The sequence below is a fragment of the Hyperoodon ampullatus genome, assembly GCF_949752795.1.
Source record: "Hyperoodon ampullatus genome assembly, chromosome: 17".
NCBI classification, from domain to species: Eukaryota; Metazoa; Chordata; class Mammalia; order Artiodactyla; family Ziphiidae; genus Hyperoodon; species Hyperoodon ampullatus.
In genome coordinates, this window is record NC_136930.1 from 28,543,088 (window position 1) to 28,557,853 (window position 14,766).

General features: G+C 37.8%; 1 protein-coding gene across 1 annotated transcript in view; it reads right to left on the minus strand.

The window, feature by feature from the left end:
* Positions 1-326: 326 nt before the first annotated feature.
* Positions 327-14,766, minus strand: part of CNGB3 (cyclic nucleotide gated channel subunit beta 3) — a gene marked incomplete at both ends in the record, with an annotated part of 140,516 nt that continues 126,076 nt past the window's right edge. Inside the window, 5 exons of the mRNA XM_079722145.1 lie at positions 327-587; positions 1,656-1,730; positions 3,110-3,284; positions 3,521-3,667; positions 3,875-4,041. Of these exons, the coding sequence (XP_079578271.1) occupies positions 327-587; positions 1,656-1,730; positions 3,110-3,284; positions 3,521-3,667; positions 3,875-4,041 (825 nt within the window). The remainder of the gene's footprint in view (positions 588-1,655; positions 1,731-3,109; positions 3,285-3,520; positions 3,668-3,874; positions 4,042-14,766) is intronic.

The window sequence follows — 14,766 nt, forward strand, 5'->3', positions numbered from 1 at the left end:
CATTTCAGAGCCAAGACCAACCTAATCAAAATGGAGAGAAGAAACATCAAGAAAGAATGGAAGAAAAATAACCTACTATATACAATTAGGAGAAATACTAATTGTGCAAAGCTAATGACAATGGAGAATAGGGATGGTTTTTTAATAATCTTATTGCCACTGCAGAAGATCACACTCTCAGATAAATCCTAGAAACTAAGCTAGGGATTTGCCTATGGTTTCTCAAGGGTCCCGGCAAGGTCTTTTCCTCTCATTAGTTTAAGCTACCATCCTGACTACAATGTCTTTGGGAACTAACTAGATTGTATCTAAAGATAATCAAACATTTATGGCTTAGCATTTTCTTTGACTTCAATCATCAGAACCTCTTCCCCAGCCTCCGTAGAAGGAGCCATGCTGATGATGAGTGATTGACGGGTAGTTCCTCTGGGTAAAACTGCCCTTCTAATTGACTGGTGCGCTTCCTCTGCTGTAATAGAACTTGTTCGACATTTGGATGTTTCAACTGGTTTCTCTGCTGGCTCTCTTCCTTTATCTTCATATTTTTTTCCTTTATCCTCTTCTCCTTCGGAGTTTTCACCTTTTTTCTAGAAGCAACAGTTATTGAAAAGAATTGGTATTGAAATTGTAATCAAGGACATTGGAGTCTTTTGATTAATATGCAATAGCTAAGGATCACCACTAAGACAAAGACTGTCTGAATTAAGTTAATAAGGAAATCATGTCTGCCATTGATTATCATTTAACTAAGTTTTCTGATGTGCTGGACAATGGGGCTGAGCTGTCACATTTGAATTTGGTGTTAGTCCACATCGCGTTTTTGTCCCTGCCAAGGAATTCACTTCCTATTGACCCTCATGGTCTCTGAATTATTAGACTTAGTGCTCAGGACTCTTTGCTTTTTAAACATTTACTTATTTTATGAAGATGAAATTTTAAAATATTTATCTTTTAATAAAAAGTATTAACCAAATACCATATAAATACTCTAGATTCTCTGGTGTTCCTCCTGCATAAGTTCATGGGAGAACTTCAGGGAGAAATTCATATCTCTTTCCTAGTACAGTCTTCTCCATTTGTCCCATGGGTGTTTGATATGGCTTTAGAACCTATTGTATTTAGTGTCATCTGTAGAAATTTCATAGTAAAAAATGTACTATGCTCTTTACTGGTGATGCTTGAGATCAGTTTGATAGAAGCTTGTACCGGGTATGAATGTGTACATACAAAGTTGAGAGCCTTACTTAACATACTGACTTACATAGTTCTTTAACCCCATAAGCCTTTTACACAAAGTATTCTTTCTATGCCGATTAAATAAGGCATTTGGTATATACTGATTTTCATCTCATTGTTTTGTGTGTGGCAAAGGAGGAGGCAAGTTTTAGTTTCTTGAGTGTGACTGACTTTTATAATATTTGCTTTACCAATTTCCTGAAAGAACCACAGCCTCCCATTTCCTACAGTTTTAGAGATAGCATAAGGACTAGATTCAGAAAACCTGAATTCCTGCTGCTTTTCAGTATCTGCCCTCATAAGCTTATCATGAGAATCAAAGAAATATGAAAAAAAAAGAGAAAAGCAATAACATTTGAGTTTCTTGACATTTTTGGGAATTGGGAGACAGCTTGGTGTAGGTGTGGAAGTCTGAATACCCGAGTAATAGCTTTTGCTCTGTCATTGATTGTGATCTTATCCAAATGCATTGATCTGGATCTTAGTTTCTTCATCTATAACATAAAAGCTTAGATGCAATCTATGTGGTTATTTCTGACTTTAAACATTAGTGATAGTAATTGAATGAATATTAGTGAAAATGTTTATTGGCTTACTGGTAAAATGTCATATATTTATAGGTGTATATGTGTGTCTATACATATACAGTTGATCCTCATTATTCATGGTAGTTTTGTTCTATAAAGCTGCCACAAACACTGTTAGCAAACCCTGACCTATCTCTCCTACGGGTAATGCAGGTTTAGGTTCCTACAAGCCTCTGGCTACAATATTTTTGTCAGCTGCTCAATACATAACCTTGTTTTATGTGCATTTCTGTTTAGAGACACCTTATTTAATATATATTGTTTATTCATTACACTGAACTCACAGCCAACAGTACTATGACTCATGCCTGAATGAAGCTTATCTAACACACATGTTTCTTTGTAAGGCACATCAGAGCATTTTTGTGCTTAGGAACACTAGGTGGTGCTTTGGCGATATGCTTGGGGGCCATTTTTTTTAATTAATTCATTTATTTGTTTTTATTTTTGGCCGTGTTGGGTCTTTGTTGCTGCGTGGGCTTTCTCTAATGGCAGCGAGCAGGGCTACTCTTTGTGGTGGTGCGTGGGCTTCTCATTGTGGTGGCTTCTCTTGTTGCAGAGCACCAGCTCTAGGTGCGCGGGCTCAGTAGTTGTGGCTCACGGGCTCTAGAGCGCAGGTTCAGTAGTTGTGGCACACGGGCTTAGTTGCTCCACGGCATGTGGAATCTTCCCGGACCAGGGCTCGAACCCGTGTCCCCTGCATTGGCAGGCAGATTCTTAGCCACGGCGCCACCAGGGAAGCCCCTTGAGGGCCATTTTTAACAGTGTTGTGGGGGGAGATGCACAAAAATGCAAAAAACATGGCAATAAATAGACCATGAATAGGTCACTTGTTTACAGTGTGAGAGTTGAAACAAGAAGGCAGAGTGTCTCCTTGTTCAACCTCAGCTGGGAACATGTGCCTCCAGCAACTTAAATTTTTTGCTGCTCTGCACATGTATGTCTGCGAATGACCCCCAAAACACCATGATTATTGATTTTGAGGTTACAAACCCATTTTAGTGAGTAGGCAGATTCACAAACACAGAATCCACAAAAATGAGGGTCGACTGTATTTATGTATCTATACATTAAAACTATCCATAATAAACCCGTGAGGATTAAATGTGATGTTATATGGGCATACAGTAAAATAATAAAAAGTGCTATATATAAAGTATTAATTATTTGCATTAGATGAATCCAGATTATCCCAGTGTCTGAAATGGAATTAGAGTAGGAGCTTGTCTGGGTGTCTTCAGTCCAGTGGTCTCTGTTACAGCCCTTCTTTCCCTCTGCCTTATTACCAGAATGGTTTGTTCTCTCTTCAGTGTGAGTAGTCTTGCAAGACCTGCTTTTCCTGAGCCTCCCAGGAGATCTTTAAACATTTTGGGTGTCTGCTGTTTTGGTGGGAAGAGAAAGGCAAGTCCGTTATTTGGACAAGTTGTCCCTGTGCCTGGAGCCTTGTTCTTTAGAAGCACTCTGTGGACAAGACAGAAAGGCCATTTCAGATAGCACTGTGAGAGTTATGGAAAAACTTACCAGAAATACTATCATTTCTCCTAATCTGTGAAGTTTTCAACGTATAACTGCATAAACAGTTGTTTGTTAAGTGTATCTCATGGATAAAGTTGATCGTACCCACCATAGCACAGTTCTCATCTTAGATTTTACGAAGTAAAACCAACTCCTCTCTAATGGGGTTTTAAAGGTTATACCTGGCTTTCTTCATGAGGAGCTTTTCAGAATCTGGATAATGCACTAGAATTTTTTGGAGGGTCCTTTTGTCCAGAGTTAAAAGATTGGCAAAGCCATGGGCCACCACGTTGGCCGTTCTACGGTTTCCTCCTCTTGCTGCTAGAAGGCTGTAAGAGAGAAAAATGTATCTTTGCCACCAGTTTCAATCTTCCTCCACCAAAATCTTAAAAAAAAATCAAATATTAGAACCATTTATACTGCTTCAGAGATCATTCCCTGGATGTGAGAGTTCAGATGAGTGTTCAGAGAGAGTCAAGACGTGGTGGCAATAGAAGTGGCAACAGATTTCAACGCGTTTTGCATCTAACTCCCACCTCAAGGCCTTATAGCCATCAGAGCCCTGGGAGATTCTTCCTCCCAGATTCCAGAAGTGCAGTCTCTCTTTGGACTGGGTATCCTCCATTTGCTCTTTCAGACTAACTTTGCATCCTTCCCGATCCTCTTTTGCACTCCAGGAAGCTGACCTCTGTGGTCTTGCTCTCTGATTTTCATTTGGGTTCAGCCAGTGGGAAATACCAGTAGGAAGTCAGAAGGCAGGGAGAGGGTGGGGTTGGCACGTTTCTTCCCCCATTCTTCCCTGCCAGGCCTTAGGTTAGCAATGGCTGCAGTTCCTACCAAAATCCACAGCTCCTGGGCATCTCCTGGAAGTACAACTCATACAGATTTCTTTCTGGGCTCTGGTAATGTGCCCTGCCCTTGTCCCCTTGAGGCTTGGCTGTGGAAATAGCTCCCTTGTAGCTAGATTCGAGATGTATCACCATCTCTTGTTGGCTAGTCTTAGATTTTCCTTCTAATTTCCTTTGATTGACTTCTGTCAGTAATCCCTTTATTAAAGTCTTCTTAGTTAACTTACTTAAGTGTACCTCCAGTTTTTTGTCTGGACTCTGACAGATCAAGCTCTGACATCAAATCTTAATGATACCCTGGTTACATTAGGTGAATTTAATCTCTTCTTATACGTAACTCCTAGATCAAATTGTTTCTCAGTATCATAAATTGCTCTGTAGTATAGTCATTCTCATACAACTTCCCACTTGGAATGTCAGAGCATTCTGGACTTTATATCTCTCAGGGACATAGCTGGGGCATTTTGCATTTGGGAAGTAACCAATAAATAGTTATAAAATAAATGAACACTCGAGTGAATAAAACAAATGGATATAACTTCTGTCATGCACCAGTAATCCGGAAAATAAGGTTTCTTGTCTTGCTTTGAAAGCAAGACAAGAAAAAACACATTTCGGGACTTCTCTAGTGGCTCAGTGGTTAGGACTCCATGCTCCCAATGCAGGGGGCCTGGGTTCGATCCCTGGTCGGGGAACTAGATCCCGCATGCATGCTGCAACTGAGAGTTCACATGCCACAACTTAGGAGGCTGCAAGCTGCAACTAAGACCTGGCACAGCCAAATAAATTTAAAAAAAAAAAGAAAAAACACATTTCAAATGTTTAAAAAAAACACTACAGGCTCTGCAGTGAGATGGTAACATGAGATTCAATCTCTCGGAGTCAACCATTTAGAAATGGAGAAAGAAGGCTCACATTAATAAAAACAACCTCCAGGGGTGGAAGGGACTGAGAAAGCATTCTGGCAATAGGAATGTTCACGTTTTCACAGCCCTGCCTTTGGGGACAATGAGATGTGAGAAGCTACATGGGTGCTGTGCCTGAAGATTGATATCAGACCATGTGTATTTCTCCAGCTGCTGTTGCAGAAAAGGGAACATTTTCACTGGCTGTTAATCATTAAAAAACTAACATAGGGTTTCAGCTCTAACATGTAAAGAGCTTGGAAGTTGTCACTCCTGTCCTTACAACACGAAAAAGTTGAACAAACTGAAAACCAATGACTTTTCTCAGAACTGTCAAAGAACTGAAGTTTCAGGGTCAACTCCCATCCAAATCTGGGGAGACAGGTGAATCCAGAAAGCCACAACCAAACCTGCTTACCTGGAACAGAAGCCCTTGGAGCTGTAACTGGTAGGAATACCTAAATGGTAATTTCGACAAATTGCTGTAGGTTGAGAGTAAACTATCAAGAGAGGGAGAAACTCTGAGGGCCACAATTATGGGGAAATTGATACTTTTATAGGTTTTACCTTGAGAAAATTTAGCAGATTCTCATGGTTGAGAGCCAAGAAAGATCTGCTTGTTGCTCTGGCAGTAGAAGGGGATAGTTAATCATTGTAAAATACACCCAGAATATATTTGTTCTCCATTACAAAGGTCTACTATCCAGGGGAAAAGATTACCAGAGTCTTACCCTACCTGGAGGAAGGGCATTTCTCTCACCCCAGGCACCTCTGGCCTTCCTGCCTAAGGGGATAAGAAACACCTGTGAAGATCGCACCCCAGGGACATAGATCCATTAAAAGACTTAGATTTAATCATAAAGTTAGAGCTGTCCCCCATATCTTAGCACTATACCAAAGGGACTTCTGTATAGTAACATTGGGTTAAAACTGCAAAATGCAGACTTTCTCTGAAGAGCAGTACTGAGGGAAGGCCAAAGTCAACAGAGGAGATAGAAACAAAGTCACTAGAGAAATTTAGAAGCTCTAGCACCTACAGCTACAGCAAACATTAAACACAGCCCAACTCCTAGCCAGATTAATATAAAACCTCATTCTAAAGACCTGTTTACCTCAGTTCCTACTACCCATTATGTCATGTACAGCTTTCAACAAAAATTACAAAGTACACTAAAAAGCAAGTAAAATACAGCCTGAAGAGCCAAAGAAAGCATTAGAACCAGACTGAGATATGACATAGATGTTGGAATTATCAGACAAAGAATTTAAAATAACTATGATTATTATGTTAAAAGATCTATTGGAAAAAGTAGGCATCATACAAGAACAGATGGGTAATGTAAGCAGAGAGAGAGAAATTCTAAGACAGATTCAAAAGGAAATGTTAGAAATAAAAAATACTATAACAGAAGTGAATACTGACTTTAATGGGATCATCAGTAGACTGGGCATGGCCAAGAAAAGAATAGCTGAGCTTGAAGATAGGTAGTAGAAAGTTCCCAAATTGAATGCAAAAAGAAAAAAAGGAATGAAAAAAAAAACCCCCAAAATCCAACCAGAACAGAACATCAAGAACCGTGGGACATTTTCAAAAGATATTATATATATATGATATATACATAAACATACAACATTCTCTAGTATTAGAAGAACCACCTGAAGTAATAATGGCCAAGAACTTTTCCAAATTAATGACAGACAACAAACCACAGATCCGGGAAGCTCAGAGAATACCAAGCAGAATAAATACTCCCCCAGCCCCATTCCTAGGCACATCATATTCAAAGTTGTAATAAGGTAAAGACAAAGAAAATCTTGAAAAGAGCTGAGGGAGAAAAAAGCCTTACATATAAAGGTACAGGAATAAGAATTATAGTGGACTTTTCATCAGAAACACTGCAAATAAGAAAAGAGTGGAATGAAATACCAAGTGTTAAGAAAAACAAAATCACCAACCTAGAATCCAATGTATAGTGAAGTTATCCTTCAAAAGTGAAGGAGAGATGAAGATTTTCTCAGAAAACCAAAAACTGAGGGACTTTAACATTAGCAGACATACCCTTAAAGATGTTGAGAGAAATTCTTCGGGAAGAAGGAAAATAATACAGATTAAAAATTTAGGTCTACATAAAGAGTGAAAGACATGGGAGAAGGAATAAGCAGAGGTAAAATGGAGGTCTTTTATTTTCCTTATTCTTAATTGATCTAAAATATGACTTTAAATAATAAAGTAACACTGCATTGGGTGATTGTAGCATATGGATAAGTGAAATGAATGATATCAGTGTCTTAAGGGTTGGTAGGGAAGGGCTGTTATAATGTTCCTGCACTACATGTGAAGTGGTATAGTGTTAATGTGAAGGTAAACTTAGTTTAAAATGTGTATAGCAAGCACTGAAGTTTTTTGAAAATAATTATAATTGATAAACTAAGAGAAAAGAGAAAATGGAATCTCCTTTCCTGAGGTTCTCCCCAAGACAAGCTCTGCCTTCACCCTTTTTTTTTAAGTAAGAGAAATAAATTTTACTCTGTCATTCATCCATCCATCCATCTATCTACCTACCTATCTTCCTGCCTATCTATGTATGAAATGGATGTTAATATTTGAAGGACAATGATTGGATGAGCCTATTTCATTCACATTCCTGTCGCCTTGGACATAGGGCAATCCAGTAGTTAGGCAGGGCTGGATGGCACTGGGGAGCTTAATTTGGACCTGAGGCTGTCTCTGTGTGTGTCAGACTATGAGAGCAGAACGGAAATAACATATTTAAATGTCAAGTTATTTTGAGATTTCTCAAGCTTTAATTAAACTTCCCTACAGGTTACACATTTGGAGTGCTTGATGAGTTTTTGAACGGAAGAAATAGTCTGTCTGCCAGATGGATTTTGCCCAAACTCTCTCAGCAATGTTTAAAATAGCATCTTTTTTTCCCCTCCTGTCCACAAAATGCTTCTCCAGCATTCCACCAATGGAAAGTTTCACTCATTAAATAGCTTAGTAAGAAGCTCCCTAAATATTCCCAAGCCCACATAGTTTCTGAAAGAGCACGTGCTGGAGGGCAAACGGCCGAGGTTAATGGTAAGTGTCCCCAGGTCAAAAATACTGAACAGAGCAATGGCCCAGGAAACAAGGGAATGGATTCTAATTCTAGGTCCACCTTTGTTTACTGTGACCTTAAAAAAGAACTTAAGGACCTTTTAGATTTTTACTCCAATCATGTATTTATTAAGTGCCTATCATGTATTCAGCAGGTAAAGTAGTGCAAAAGAAAAAATAGTAAAGCATGGTATGGTTTGTGGAAAGAGTACAGATTTTGGAACCAGATAACTCTACCATTTTATTTAGTTATTTATTTATTTATAATGTTTAATAAAAGAATTTAAATTGAACTATAACTGAAATCTACCATTTATTAAGTGTATTTCTGAGCAAGATACTTAATCTCTCTTTTGGGTTAACAAGACCACCTTTTAGTACCTTCTGCACTATAGGTATCTGATTATCTTTAGGGAGAGATAGGTGTTTATAGACTCCTGACATTCAGTTATGAAGGTGTAATTAGGTAAAACTCCTGGCTGAGAAGTTTTAAACCCTAATTTGGGGTATGTAACGGTAACAAGTAACAATAAGTATAATAAATTTTATTACACAGGGTTCTCCAGAGAAACAGAAAAAATAGGACATATACAGATATATACAAAAGGAGATTTATTATGGGAATTGGCTCATGTGGTTGTGGTAGTTATGGAGTCTGAGAAGTCCCACAGTCTGCCATCTACAAGCTGGAGACCCAGGAAGCTGGTGCTGTAATTCACTCTGGGTCCAAAGGCCTGAGAAGGGGAGAAAGAGGAGCCTCTGGTGTAAGTCCAGGTCTGGGTCTGAAAGTTCAGAACCAGGAGCCCTGATGTCTGATGTCTGAGGGCAGGAGAAGATAGATGTGCCAGCTCAAGCTGAGAGAGTGAATTTGCCCTTTCTTCACATTTTTGTTCTATTCAGACCCTCAGTGGATTGGGTGATCCCTACTGCATTGGTGAGGGTGATCTTCCTTACTCAATCTACTGATTCAAATGTTAATCTCTATCCAAAACACCCTTACAAACACACACCAGAAATAATGTTTTTATCAGCTATCTTGGCATCCCTTAGCCAAGACAACACAAAAAATTAACCATCAGGGCTTCCCTGGTGGCGCAGTGGTTGAGAGTCCGCCTGCCGATGCAGCGGACGCGGGTTCGTGTCCCGGTCCGGGAAGATCCCACATGCCGCGGAGCGACTGGGCCCGTGAGCCATGGCCGCTGAGCCTGCGCGTCTGGAGCCTGTGCTCTGCAACGGGAGAGGCCACAACAGTGAGAGGCCCGCGTACAGCAAAAAAAAAAAAAATTAACCATCATAGTACTAGTGTGCCAAAAGTGGATAAGTGAATGAAATCAGTGGTGTGAATGTCAGAGGGAGAAGGTATATTTAATGTGAGATGACCTGTATGTGCAAAACTCTGTAAATGTCAGGTATAAATAGCAATATGAAGATTATATATGTATGTATGTAACACATATATACATATAATATATTATACATGTATAATATATATACTATACACATATGTATACTATATATGTATATAATATGCACACATATGCATATAGTATACATATAGTACATACATATACATATAATATGTACATGTGCACATATACATACAAACAAATGTATATATACATATAAACAAATGTATATGTATTTACATATACATATACATTTCTCTGAGTATATATCAGAAAGAGCTAGAATATTCAGATAGTTCTTAGCCAGTCATTCATTTCCAGCTTTTTTCCAGGGCTGCCACATACGGCATCATAAATTGTGCACTGCATACACAAACTATAATGTGACTGGAACACAATGTGCACAGCCCTTTTTCACAGAGCTAGTTTATCCAGAAAGTGCTCACAAGAATAAGTAGAATACAAAAGAGCATAAGTTGAAAGGAAGAGCAGAAGAGAAACAAGAATGGAAACATAAAATGGGGTTCATGCAAAAATGCTAACTTTGTTACAAGAGGGCTTCAAATTTGGCTTTAAGTCTCTTATATCATAAAAATCGATGGATTCTTAGTTTTAAGACATAAATATCTGCTGAAGGGCTTTAGTAGAGAGGTCACTATGTAAATTGGTGGACAACATGTTCATATTCTATTATAGATGCAAAACTAAGTTTGCCAGCACTGTTTGTGATGTGGTCCTCAGTAAAGGCTGTGTGTCACTCCAAAGTCCAGTTCCGTAGGAGCAATGCTGCGGGTGGGAAGGGTAGTCAGTACAGTGCATATCAGATACTCATCTCTCGCTTTGTTTTCAGTGGTATCTAGACTATCTAGAGAAAAATAATCCTCTTAAACATTACCTTTCTCAGCTGGACTTTTGATAAATAGTTTTTTCTATGAGTTTGAGATTGTACAGACCATTTTACTTTGGAGGCCAATCATGCAGAAGCATATAAGGAATTCACTGTACAAATTGAAAAGAAAAGGAAAAAAAGAAATTAGTGATAAATTAGAAGTGTGTAGAAATAACATACTCCATAATGACCTAGATACGATGCCAAGTTCTGGGGCTATAAAGATGATTAACATCTGTCCTCAAGCCTAAAGGGAACCCTCCTACACTGTTGGTGGGAATGTAAATTAGTACAGCCACTGTGGAAAACAGTATGGAGTTTCCTTAAAAAAACTAAAAATAGAGTTACCATATGATCCAGTAATCCCACTCCTGGGCATATATCTGGGAAAGAAAAAAAGCTCTAATTTGAAAAGATATATTCACCCCAGTGTTCATAGTGGCACTATTTACAATAACAAAGACATGGAAGCAACCTCAGTGTCCATCAACAGATGAATGGATAAAGAAGATGAGATATAAATACAGATATATAAAATGAAATATTACTCAGCCATAAAAAAGAATGAAATAATGCCATTTGCAGCAACATGGATGGACCTAGAGATTATCATTTTAAATGAAGTTAAGTCAGACAAAGACAAATATATCACTTATATGTAGAATCTAAAAATTAGTACAAAGAAACTTATTTGCAAAACAGAAACTGACTCACAGACACAGAACACAAACTTATGGTTACCAAAGGAGAAGGGGGGGAGAGATAAATTGGGAGTATGAGATTAACAGATGCATACTACCATATATAAAATAAACAAAAGGATTTACTGTATAGCATAGGGAACTATATTCAATATCTTGTAGTAAACTATAATGGAAAAGGATTGAAGAAAGAATATAGATATACACATATATATGTATAACTGAATCACTTTGCTGTATACCTGAAACTAACACAATATTTATAAATCGACTATATTTCAATAAAAAAAAATCTGCCCTCAAGCTGTTTGTAATCTAGGAGTGGGATAAGCATGGGCAAGTGTTGTCTAGTCGACTAGCAAATATTGATAATAACATTAGTAATAGTAGTATTACTAGCTAATATTTTTAAGTGCTTACTATGAGCCAGGTATTTTTCTAAGTTCTTTTCTGTATCAATACGTATAATGCTTTTCAATCCTATGAGGTAATTATGTATTATTATTACTCTATTTTAATTGATGAAGAAATGAAACCTCCGTTGAGGACCTCACCCAGAGTCACACAGCTGATTGTTGTGGAGTTGTATGCAAACCTAGACAGACTTCTTAAACAGATAAACACAATTCAGAATGATTAATGCTTTGATAACTGTAAAAATTGAGAATGTTTCCTAAAATGAAGAAGTTTCTTGTCTAAAAGCATACTCTCATGTAGAATTGTTTCCTATAATAGAAATAAAACTAACTCTGAATACTATCTATGGAAAGAAGATCAATCACATCCAATGCTGAGTGAGAGATTACAACTTCATATATCTGTTCTCATTAAGCAAATTTCCAACTGGATTATATTTGGAGTGCAGGAGGTTAGGTCACCTGTGTAGACTTCTATGAGATATTCTTTTACTCTTTTCAATGTTATTGGAAAACACTTTGTTGCTTGAAAATTTTTACCACTTCACTAAATATAAATCCTAAAAAAAACTTTTGTGGGTGAGCAAAAGTTTCTAGTGTCACCTCTGCCCAGACTGCTCACTCTTTGCAGATACTTTGATATTCATAAAACTACTGCAAGGCAGCACATGTTAACCTAGATTTTTGAGAAAAATCTCTATGTATGGATTTTTATCAGAGTTAAAGACTTCAGATTTCACAGATACAAAACATGTAGTCCTCTTTCCCCCAGGAAGTCTTGATTTCAGAATTGAATTGGCCTTAGAAGAAGTGGATAATCAAGACTTCCTTGGTGGCGCTGTGGTTAAGAATCCACCTGCCAGTGCAGGGGGCATGGGCTCGAGCCCTGGTGAGGGAAGATCCCACATGCCACAGAGCAACTGAGCCCATGCGACACAACTACTGAGCCCAGGTAACAACAGAAACCACCACAATAAGAAGCCTGTGCACCTCAACCAAGAGTAGCCCCCTGCCCTCCACAACTAGAGAAAGCCCACACACAGCAATGAAGACCCAACATGGCCAAAAATAAATAAATTTATTGAAAAAAAAAGTGAATGATCGATGAAGAATCTAGGTAAAAATTCTAGAGAAGGAGAGGAAAAAAAATATAACATGCACAGTTTATTCCATGCCCTCTTTATTTATATCAAGTACCCAGAAGGATATATGATACTCTGGCTAGAAAATACTGTATCAAACAACCTAGTATTCTAGCTTAACTATGTGTTTCTTTGGGGTCAAAATAGCTAACAATGTCATATATTAATGACCACATGAAACTGTTGAGGTAGGTTCTTACCTACACTTACTGACGTGGAAATTGAGGTCCAGAATCTAGTGAAGTGACTTATTCCAGAACAAATACTTATGAGTTTCACTGCAGAAATTCAAATCCAAGACCAGAGCTGACTTCAAATCATGGAGTCTTTTCTTTACACTCTAAACTCTAATGCTGCTAATGAAGCCATTGTTACTGTTCTAATGATACAGATTTGCACATGGATATTAGAAAAATCAGGGAGGAAGCCAGTTGGGCTGGTCGTGATAAGTTCTACCAATGTCTGACAATCAGATTCTTTACTCCCTCTCTGCTATTCCAAATGGTGGTAAAGAGCCTTGATTTTCATAGAATTAGAGTCACCAGATGAAGTCAGTTTAGGAGGAGTCCTGAGAATATTTGAATACATGTTTAAACAATGGTACTGATAATGTAGTGGTTCACAGGAATATTGTGAAACTTAGATGAGGCTTGCTTTTTGCTCTAAGCAAAAAATGCTACACAAACAAAGAGACTGTATATTAAAGAAGGTAGTGAAAATATAAACACATATTTTAACACAGGTAGTATTCACAGGATTGAGCCAGAAAAAAATGGAAATGAAAAGTTTTCTACCTCAGTATTTATCAATCTTCTTACCCCTGCTCATACTTCCAACGTATCTACTATTTCTGTCTTTTAGGAAAGGCAGGGTAGTGGGTGAAGGAATAACAGAGTTTATTCTTTTTTTCTTTTTTTTTTTTTTTTTTTGCGGTACGCGGGCCTCTCACTGTTGTGGCCTCTCCCGTTGCAGAGCACAGGCTCCGGACGCGCAGGCTCAGCGGCCACGGCTCACGAGCCCAGCCGCTCCGCGGCATGTGGGATCTTCCCAGACCGGGGCACGAACCTGTGTCCCCTGCATTGGCAGGCGGACTTTCAACCACTGCGCCACCAGGGAAGCCCCCCAAAGTTTATTCTGATGAAGAATAAGAATATGGAATTAAAATAGTCCAAAAAACTAAAAGTCTACCTTGGTACTCTCATTTTGAAAACTGAGTGCTCAGGAAAAATAGGCAAACATTGTTTGGAGGGAACAAAGAGGTTTAAAATTATTTTTCAAAATATTTGGCCTTTTCACAATGGTATAGAGAAAATATTTGTTAAATATGCAGAATGGATGGTTTGACCAATATAGCTGGTGAAAAGTCAGAACTTAAACACTTTAAATAAAAGCCAGACTATCTAAAACATATGATATATCACTGCCTAAATTCTGCTCAATAACTTGTTATATATGATGAAAAAAGGATATTGTACAAAGAAAGAAACGCAGAAAATAAATGATCACATTTATGAAAGTAAATAGGCCCAGAGGAAATTAATTCATTTATCAAATATTTATTGAGGACCTATTATTTTCTAAGCACTATTTAGAGAAATGCAAATTAAAACAACTATTAAAGTGCATAACCAACTGAGAATAATGAGGTAATATCACTGATACTAGAGAAAAGTAGCTATACATTGCATGTTGTATCTTAAATTGGTTGAGTTTTTCTAGAAAATCATCTGCCCATATATTCCAAGAGTTATAGAAATGTTTCTACCTTTTGACCTAGTTATTTCATTTTGGGGAATAAACTTCAAAGAAATAAAAGAAAAGCAAAATGATTTTACAAAGATAAATGTAGCAGTCCTATTCTTAATAATAAAAACTGACAAAAAGGGTACAAGGCTGAATATGCATATTCATGACAAAAATGAATGTGTATTAGTACATTTGCAAAGATAGAAGATAATTACGTTAACTTATTTATTCAATGACTATTTATTAGGCATTTATGTGGGCCAGACACTCCCCTA